This window comes from Sarcophilus harrisii, chromosome 1 (assembly GCF_902635505.1).
Source record: "Sarcophilus harrisii chromosome 1, mSarHar1.11, whole genome shotgun sequence".
NCBI classification, from domain to species: Eukaryota; Metazoa; Chordata; class Mammalia; order Dasyuromorphia; family Dasyuridae; genus Sarcophilus; species Sarcophilus harrisii.
Window position 1 is genome coordinate 315,307,081 of NC_045426.1, and position 8,798 is coordinate 315,315,878.

General features: G+C 50.6%; 2 protein-coding genes across 2 annotated transcripts; one reads left to right on the top strand and one right to left on the bottom strand.

Moving 5' to 3' along the window:
• Positions 1–2,622: 2,622 nt before the first annotated feature.
• On the bottom strand, positions 2,623–8,598 carry CCDC107 (coiled-coil domain containing 107). The gene is made up of 6 exons (XM_031945367.1): positions 8,374–8,598; positions 8,167–8,293; positions 8,002–8,072; positions 7,827–7,908; positions 7,635–7,741; positions 2,623–2,826 (listed from the first exon to the last, which is right to left on the bottom strand). The coding sequence occupies exons 1-6, from the start codon at positions 8,528–8,530 to the stop codon at positions 2,726–2,728; spliced, it is 645 nt and encodes a 214-aa protein (XP_031801227.1). The 5' UTR covers positions 8,531–8,598; the 3' UTR covers positions 2,623–2,725.
• ARHGEF39 (Rho guanine nucleotide exchange factor 39) lies at positions 2,791–6,960 on the top strand. Its single transcript, XM_023497640.2, has 8 exons — positions 2,791–3,117; positions 3,439–3,533; positions 3,623–3,743; positions 3,983–4,098; positions 4,966–5,036; positions 5,201–5,329; positions 5,472–5,701; positions 6,770–6,960. Exons 1-8 carry the CDS (start codon positions 2,986–2,988, stop codon positions 6,884–6,886), a joined length of 1,011 nt encoding a protein of 336 aa, XP_023353408.1. The 5' UTR covers positions 2,791–2,985; the 3' UTR covers positions 6,887–6,960.
• Positions 8,599–8,798: the final 200 nt, after the last annotated feature.

The following is an 8,798-nucleotide window of genomic DNA, read 5'->3' on the forward strand; positions in this document are numbered from 1 at the left end:
AAGTGACTGGCCCAGGGTCACATAGCCAGGAAGTGTTAAGTATCTGAGACCAGATTTGAACTCAAGTCCTCCTGACTTAAGGGCTGGTGCTCTGTCCACTGAGCCACTTAGCTACTCCCTGCTCATCATTTCTTATTAGGCATATTCCCTCACATTCATATAACTTTTTCCGCCAACCCCCAACTGGTGAGAAATTTCTCAATTTCCAATTCTTTGCCACCATAGAAGAGCTGCTATAAACATTTTTGTATATGTGGGTCCTTTTTCCTTTTTTAATGGTCACTTTGGGATTCAGACCTAGTAGTGGTATTGCTGGATCAAAGGGTATGCAGTGATTGCCCTTTGGGCATAGTTCCAAATTGCTCTCCAGATTGGCTGGATCGGTTCACGATTATTTGGAAAAGTATTAGTCAATTATTAGTCAAAGGATAAAGTAAGAATGTGGGTAGATCACCCAAAGTCAGCAATCACCTGCAATCAATCAGGAGACTTCCAGAAAGTGGGTCTCGGGCTGCAGAAAAAACAACTTCTCTCTTCCAGAGTAGCCACATAACTCCCAATTCAGTCTGGAGGAGCTCCAGTGCTAGGAACATACCACTGTATTTGGGGGTCCTGCCAGAGAGGAACATACTTGGGCTTGAAGCCCAGAGAGACCCATGGAGCCAAACGAGGCTCATGAACATTATAGGGAGAAAGAGAATATCTAAAAATGGTTAAAACCCTTTAACTAAATATCTCACATAAACATAATCTCACAGGGTTTAGGATCTTTATAGCACAGCTAATAAGTCTCAGAAGTGGGATTTAAACCTTTTTTTATTTCATATTTTTTCCTATTGGGTAACTCACCTTCACTTAGGAAAAAAGGGTATAATAACAGGTGCAGTTACTGCTTCAATGGGTTGCTGTGCAAAAAGTGCTGTAGAAACTGAGTTATTTTAAAGGGCATCGTGGCCTGCTGGATTTGGAGTCAGGAAACTTGGGTTTCTTTCAGTCCTGGAGGGTATTATTGTTTGATGTTCAATACACTTTCTAAGTCTCATTTCCTCATCCCCAAAATGGTTATCAGAATAGGTGCTTAATGTTTGAGCTGAATAAATATTCATTACTTCACAGGGTGGTGAAAAAAATGATCTGTAAATTTTAAAGAATGATTAAAATAAATTAATCGCTTGGAAAATTTGAATACCTTCCAGTCTACTGCCGGGTGGTTGTCTTCTATATATAGCCTTAAAGGCAGCATGGGACTCTGCAAAGGGCACGGATTTGGAAATGGAAGACCTGGGTGGGTTGGTTGTTTTTTTTTAAATAAATTTTTATTGATGTTTTTGCTGCTTCTGCTTCTCTGTATAGTTTTCTCCACTAACCTTACCTCACCCGACTTCCAGAGAGCCATCCCATATAACATAGTTTTTAAAGACACATATACACAAAAAAGAACAAAAACAGCTTAATTGATCAATGTATTAGAAACATCTGAAAATAAGTATTATGTACGTCACTTATGGTCCTCACACATCTGAAAAGTTTTGAGGTGGAAGTGTCTTTTCATCTCTTCTTTCTAAACACTTGTTCTTTATAATGTGGTGGGATTAATTTTAAAAATGTTATATGGTTCTTTTCATTTACATTTTTGTAGGCGTATATTCTTGGCTCTGCTTATTTAATTCTTTATCAGTTCTGGTGTTCCCTGCCTCCTTGGGTGTCTCGCATAGTTTCTTACATCACAATAGCACTCCATTAGATGTACCCCGATTTGTCTAGTTGTTTCTCCATTGATGGGCGTGTGATGCCTGTCCACTGCGGGCTTCCCTGACCGGGGGGAAATCACCGTCTCCCAGTTTGGACATCAGTAAAACGAGGTGGGAGGAGGTTTTCCTCCATCATTCTCTCCCCGGTTCTAAATCCCATTATTTTGATTACAAGCAACCTTACCCTGGCGGTTTGTGTAGCAAATCGCTTATGTGCAGAAACAAAGAGCTTGCTTGCGGTCTGGCTTCTGGGTGTCTCACAGCGGGAAGGAGGGCAAAGGGAGCGAGGGCGTGGGCTTTAAGAGCGGCAGCCCCGCGGCCACCCCAGGAGGAAATGGGAAGGTAATCGGCGTGGGCGCGGCAGCTGCCCGCACCCCGGGAGCGGGCTTGGGCAGCAGGACGGCCTTTAGCCAGCTGGGGCTCAGGAGGCAATGGAGTCTAGTGCTAGCCTAACCGCAGACTCGGGACAAGGTTTCTTGGAGCAGCCCCGAGGACATGCTCCACGGCCCGGAAAGCCGAGATCTTCTCTGTTTTTGTCCCCACGGCGGCTGAGAAAATTGACTATAATTACCTGAATGGGAAGCACACAGGCAATGAATGGCACAGGCTGGGACCGAAGCCCTTCCTGCGCCACTAGCCGTGCGACTTTGGGGAAACCGTTCAGCCTCTCGGAACCTCGCGTTCCTCATCAGCAGGACTGAGCCGCTAGGCTACCTGGCTCCCATCATAAAGCCCCCAAACACTTTTTGGCCCCGACTCCAAGGGACAGCACCAAATTCTGGGACGCGGCCGGGAGGGGAGTGCCACGGACCCGACTGGAGTGACCCAAGTAGACGGGGGGGGGGGGGGGGGGGGGGGGGGGGGGGGGCGAGCATGGAGTGTGCGCGTGCGCACGCGGGAAGGCCAGAAAGGAGGAAGTGGGGACTGGGCGGGCAGCCCGAGGCCTCCTTTGTACGTGCACAATATCGCAGCTTCTAGGCCTCCGAGGCGACAGAGGGCGGAGTGGAGAATTCCCTTGCCCGGCTCCGCCTCCTCTGGTGGCGGTTGGAATTTGAATCCTGGCTGGCCCCGGTACCTGTGGTATTGGGCGTGGCGAGCTCGCGGCTTCAGGGGGTGCGTGCAGGGAGCCGAGAGGTTAGGGTCTCTTTCCGCGAGTGCCCAAGTCCCCCTCTGCGGGGGTACGGGGCAGGTTATCGTTTCCATACCGGTTCGCTCCAGCTCAGCCCTGCCCCCCATGCCGAGCCCGGGTCCCCGGTGCCCGGTGCGTGAGCAGCGGGCCCGCTGGGAGAGGAAGCGAAGCCGCACCGCACGGGAGCTCCTGGAGACGGAGCAGCGCTACCAGGAGCAGCTGGGGCTGGTGGTGCAGGTGCGCGGAGGCGTGCGCCGCGGGGAGGGGCGGGGCCTCGGCTGGTGGGCACGGGGTGTGCGGGAGAGGCGCTGGTGGGCAAGGGACTTCGGGGGGAGGGCAGGCTGCTGGTGGCTCAGGGGATCGAGATGGGGCGGGGGTGGAAAGATGCAAAGAGGGAGGCACAGGACCCTGCGTGCATTGTGCCCGGGGGAGGGAGGAAGAGCCCCAGAAGGTCTCTATAGTGTTGTGCCTAGTCCCCTGCATCCCACCACCCCCATCTCCTTCTCTGGGGCAGGAGTCTATGTGCCTGTCACTTGCCTCTTCCTTTCCCCTCCCCAGTACTTTTTGTGCATTTTGAGAGCTAAAGGGACCCTGCCACCAGCTGAACTTAAGGCTGTGTTTGGACCCTGGGAATCCATCCATAGTGCCAGCCAGTGAGTAAGGGCAGAAAGGTGGTCTGTGGGAGGACAGTGGGATGGAGGTGTTCTGGGGGAAGGCAGAGTCTGTGTTGTCCCATCTGCAGAGAGCTGCTCCTGCATCTGGAAGCTGGAAATTGGGGAGTAGGCCTAGAAAGATTCTGTCACCACTTGGAACACTACACCTGCTATGCTGCCAATGAGGAGCGGTCCAGGGCCACCCTCGAGGTATCCTCATTTTCTCAGAGAGGTTTTCCTACTGTGAGCATTCGTTCATTTCTTTTGTTTCAAGAGATTATGAATCTACTGTATGTGCTCCACATTGTGTCAGACAAGGTTCTTTGTTCTAGAAAGTTAACAATCTGGATAGATTTGCTGTGTGCACAACTAACTATAAAGGTCTTGTGAGCCCCAACCTGTACCCCTCTTATTGCTTTTTTTGTATCCCAAACTCTATCTGAACTTAGAGGTGGCTAAAGAAGAAGAATTTCAGAAAGTTTGTACAGCTTCAGGAGGGGCGCCCTGAATTTGGGGGCCTTCGGCTAGTGGACATACTTCCCTTACCACTGCGACGTCTCCAACAGTAAGTGACCCCGATTCTACTATGATCCCTACTCTGATGCTAAACTTATGTTCACTGACTTTACCCTAGTTTTGAACATGTATTTGTCTTCTTCGTGTCCATACTCTCAATTGAAAAGCCATCCTTACTAAGGTTGGGGTGGATGGTGCTGGCTGATCTTAAATCAGTACCACCAGGACTTGGATTCTACTTCAGATATTGACTCTGACTGGATATTTACTAATTCCTCTTGGCCTGTTCCCACACCTGTAAAATGGGAATAATACCAGTAGTACATACTGGGATCAAACGAGATAATGTTTGTAAAGTATACTGCAACAATAGAAAAAAGGTCAGCTAGCATTAAGACTTGGTTCAGTCAAACTCCTTTGGCCACCAAACACTGTGATTTAAATACACAAATATCTGATTATGTTGTCCTTTTCACAAAATTTTTGTCCTTAGGGGGCATGTTTAAGATTATGACTTAAGTAACTTCAGGGAACTAAGAGCTACTGACCCCTAGTCTTTTGTAGACTCCTTATATGCATTCCCTTTCCCTAAGTAAGTAAATAACTTGAAATTCTATCTTGGTTGCTTTATGGTCTCCTGAGAGTTCAGTCAGAAAAATGGGGAAAGAGTGCCCTCTAGTCCTGGGTGGAAAAACAAGATTCAAGCACATACTCAGTTCCAGACTGATGTAGGAATAGACAAAGAGGCTTCAAGTCAGTGCTGCAAGAAATTAATCCCTTCTAAGCTAGGAAAGGCAGAAACCATATGCCTTGTGGAAAGGTGGCACTCTGAATTATGTATGATTGGATAAGTTTGCTTTTCCCAGACTTAGTTGGAACTAATATCCCTAAAAACTTGAGGACTTTTGTGTTTCAGATGTGAAAACCTGGTTGTAGCTTTGACTGAAAATACAGGTCCTGACAGCCCTGACTATCAACAGCTCACAAGTATGTTTGCCCTGAGCCAACATCATTAATATATTCCATACTTCAAACTATTTCCACAATTAGAACTCAGGTTTTTAGTCTCATTTTTCCTTTTCCTTCTTTGATTTCCTTTCCCAGTGCCTTATTAATCAAATGCCATTTTTGGGGTGGGGTTGTCATTTTAGGAGCTGCTCAGAAGTTGAGTGAGGCCATCCAACAGGTTAGTGCTATCGGTCAAGAACAGGAGAACTGCCGGCAGCTCCATCGGATTCAAGCTTTACTCAGTGGCCGTAGGGCTAAAGGTCTGACCAAAGGTCAGAGTTCTAATCCCTCCCTCTCTGGTACTTCTGCTGCACACAAGGATCCTCAGGATCTCAAAACAAAGCTGCCCACTCCCAGTATCACACTCTGGTCTCTTTGAACTAAGCTAACCACTCTGTTTTCTCTCTGCCACAGGGCGCTGGTTCCTTCGGCAAGGCTGGCTGCTGGTGGTCCCCCCTAAGGGGGAGCCAAAGCCCCGACTGTTCTTCCTCTTCTCTGATGCACTTTTGATGACCAAACCGCGGTCTGTCTTACATATCCTGCATGGAGGGACCTTTGCTTGCCAGGCCCTTTATCCCATGGCCCAATGTCAGCTCCAAAGGATCTTTGGTCACTCAGGGGGGCCAGGAGGTGGCCTGCTCAGTGTAAGTTGGGGATAGGGAGAGTTAGGCCTATCAGCCCACAACTATCCCCTACCCCCAGGTAAATTTTAAACATCTGCTTTAAAAAAACAAAAGACATATACATGACATACTTTTAAGTTTAATCTGTAGCATTATTAACATCCATCAATCAGCAGAATAGTAAATCAAGCCCCTTTTTGTAGAGGACACACTGTGGCCATTCTAATATTCCTACAAGACAGAAATAGGGCTCAAACTTCCCTGAGTAACTTATTTAGATCCATCTTTAGGAATTTCTTTTAAAACTCCTAGACACTATAAAAGAGCATTGAACTAGGAGTCAGGAGACCTGGGCTTCAATCTCACCTCTACCACCAGCTAGTATGTGAATCTGGGCAAGTCATCACCCCTCTGAACCTGTTTCCTCTCCCCCACCTGGACTGTATCACCTCTAAGGACTTTCTGGCTCAAAAATTAAGGCTGTACACCCTCTTAGTGCTCCTTCCCCTAAGTCTTCTCCAGGTTAAGGAAGGAAACCTTGTCCTGTCCTTTCCATAAAGTTCAGACCGTAACTCTATAGGCTACCACACCTCTTTTAAGGTCTGTGTATGATGTGCAATGTGGTTCAATGGATAGAAAGTTAGCATTTGAACCGGTGTGACCCGAGTTCAAGTTCCACCTCTGATGCATACTTATTTAGATTAACTGGTCAAATCACTTAAACTGTAGTACCCTAGATCAAAGGTTGGCAAATGAACTGCCATCTGTTTTCGTATTGCTGTAAGCTAGGAACAATCTTTACATTTTTAAGTAAAGTTTTAGAATTAAGTTTCACACTTCAGCCCATTTGCCAACCCTTGTTTTAGACAACTCTGTAAGGATATAAATTGTAGGGAAGGTACAGACCTGTATTATCAGAGTTGCTCACTTGGAAGTTTCCAGTATCAGTGGTATCACAAGTCCAGTCCCTATTCCCATCCTTAACTGCATATACTTAACCATCCTTTCCCTAAACAACAGCGACTCCAACTTTAGGATTGTTGTTTTCTGGCTAGACAACTTATAAAGACATTCTTTCCCCTGCCCCAGCTTTCTTTTCCTCATGAAAAGTTGCTGCTCATGTCCACGGACCAAGAGGCACTATCCCGTTGGTACCACAGTCTGACAGCAGCCATCAGGTATGCCTTGAGTCTCCCCTGCTTCTAGGGATTTAGTGGTGTCCTTCCCCTCAACACTCATGTACTCTGCCTCTCTGGCTGCCAGGGCTCTCACCCAGACTGGGGAAAGGGCTCACTGGTTGATTGTCCTTTCTCTGTAGCAGCCACACAAGGTAGAAGAGCACCTGACAGCTGTTTGCAGTTAGATATGGGAGTCTGACTGCTCTGATGCCTCAGCATCCCTAGGACTCATGTGGCCGGCCACTATGTGGTGGTAAAGAAGAGGGCGAAGCGTGTATGATGTGGGTATTTATGTTTGAGCACATTTATGTTTTGGATGATCAAGTGAATACTTAAATGGATTAAATTTATTTTTACTAAGACATCTTTGCTCCTCGAAGAAAGCCTCCTACTTCCTCACATCTGAGCTTTAATTCCTTACCAGGTTTTCTCAAACTGATACCACTCCTTAACCCAAAGCTCTCTCTTACACCACCTCTCTCAGTGGGTGACTTGGGTCCCCTCAATCCATTTCCTCCTCCTGAGTCCCCACTCCTTCCCATTTTCCCCAAACTGGCCCCAGGAGACATTGGGGGCCCAGGCCACAGCCACTCCCTCCTCGGGTTCTTCCCCCCAGCCCCAGGTCTGGAGGTCACTGTCATCATCTTCCTCAGCACTCAGGTCCTCTCGGACAGGGGGGCTGTGCTCTGTGTGTGGGGGGAAGGGGGTAGCATGAGTCCTCGAGTCAGACACCTCAAATCAGACACCAAACAGCCGTTCCACTCCAAAGCTCCTACCTTGGGAGGCAACGGCCGTGCGGAGTCCCTGGTCCTTTAGCAGCTGGCCGATGGTCTGAAGCTTCAACGTCAGCAGGTCCTGCTGGGCTCCGGCCAGCGCCTCCACCCTGCGGAGGCGCCCGCTCAAGTCTGCGCGTGCCCCCTTCCGCGCCCCAGCTGCCCCTCGCCCCCGCCCGGCCCACCGGCTCTCACCGCTCAAACAGAGGGTCCAGCTGGTCCAGCAGGCCGCCCAGGAGCTGCTCCGTCCTCGCCAGTTCCTGAGCCAGCTGCGCTTCTGAGAAAAGGCGACACGTCCGACGTGTCTGCGGGGAGGGTTCCCCTCCCTCTCCCGCGCCCCGCGGCCCCTAACCGACTGACCCCGCCTCACCTCGGCGCAAAAGCTCCTTCTCGGCGGGCTTCTCCTCCGGGGAGGCGTCGGCCTCGTTCTGTCCCTGCAGGGAGGCGGGGCAGGTCGGTGGCCGCACCGCCGCACCGGCCCGGCCCCCCCCCCCCCCCCCCCCCCCCCCCCCCCCCCCCCCCCCCCCCCGGCAGACACCGGCGCAGCACGAAGGCCAGCACGCCCACGGCGTACAAGGCTCCCAGGGGCAGCGGCCCCCACGGCCGGCCCGCCGCCCGCGGCTCCTCCAGCGTCCTCCGCAGCCCATCTCGGGCTGGCTCCCCTGCAGAGCGAAGCCACAGTCGGGTCACAGCGGGCCACCGGCTCCGACTCCGCCCGCGCCCCTTCCCGCCCGCTCACTACCTGCCGGGGGCCGCGGCCCGGAGACCCCCTCGAAGAGCCGGAGGGCCGCGGTGACGAGAAGCAACGCCAAGGCGGCCGGCAGCAGCGCCCGGCCGCAGGGCCCCGAGGCCGGCATTCCGGGCGGGCGGCGCGGCAGCGTGGGAGCAGGCGCAGGCATGCAGCCCGTGACGCCACGCGCACGCGCGCCCAGCTAACCCAGCCCACCCAACGCCCGAGGCTGGGGAAGGGCCGCTGAGGCATGCATTTACATAATATAGTCACCTAACCAGTATCCCGGTGCATGCCGGACTTTTTTCTCTCTTACATGCTCTAGGAGCACTGTTTCTTTCAATGATTTTTTCACAATATTTACCCGCTATATATTAAATGCTAATTTTGTTTTTAGCAAAAAGGCACCATTTCGGGAATCCTGGGAAAAAAAAATT

Bases quoted from the DNA above. Each gene is read 5' to 3' on its own strand.
- ARHGEF39 (XM_023497640.2), top strand. From the start codon at position 2,986: ATGCCGAGCCCGGGTCCCCGGTGCCCGGTGCGTGAGCAGCGGGCCCGC. The intron at 4,099-4,965 runs GTAAGTGACCCC...TTTGTGTTTCAG, and splicing joins CCACTGCGACGTCTCCAACA to ATGTGAAAACCTGGTTGTAG. The intron at 5,330-5,471 runs GTCAGAGTTCTA...TCTCTGCCACAG, and splicing joins GGCTAAAGGTCTGACCAAAG to GGCGCTGGTTCCTTCGGCAA.
- CCDC107 (XM_031945367.1), bottom strand. From the start codon at position 8,530: ATGCCTGCGCCTGCTCCCACGCTGCCGCGCCGCCCGCCCGGAATGCCG. The intron at 8,073-8,166 runs TCTGCCGGGGGG...CTGCCCCGCCTC, and splicing joins GCCTTCGTGCTGCGCCGGTG to CCTGCAGGGACAGAACGAGG. The intron at 7,742-7,826 runs GTGAGAGCCGGT...GCGCCTCCGCAG, and splicing joins CTGGACCCTCTGTTTGAGCG to GGTGGAGGCGCTGGCCGGAG.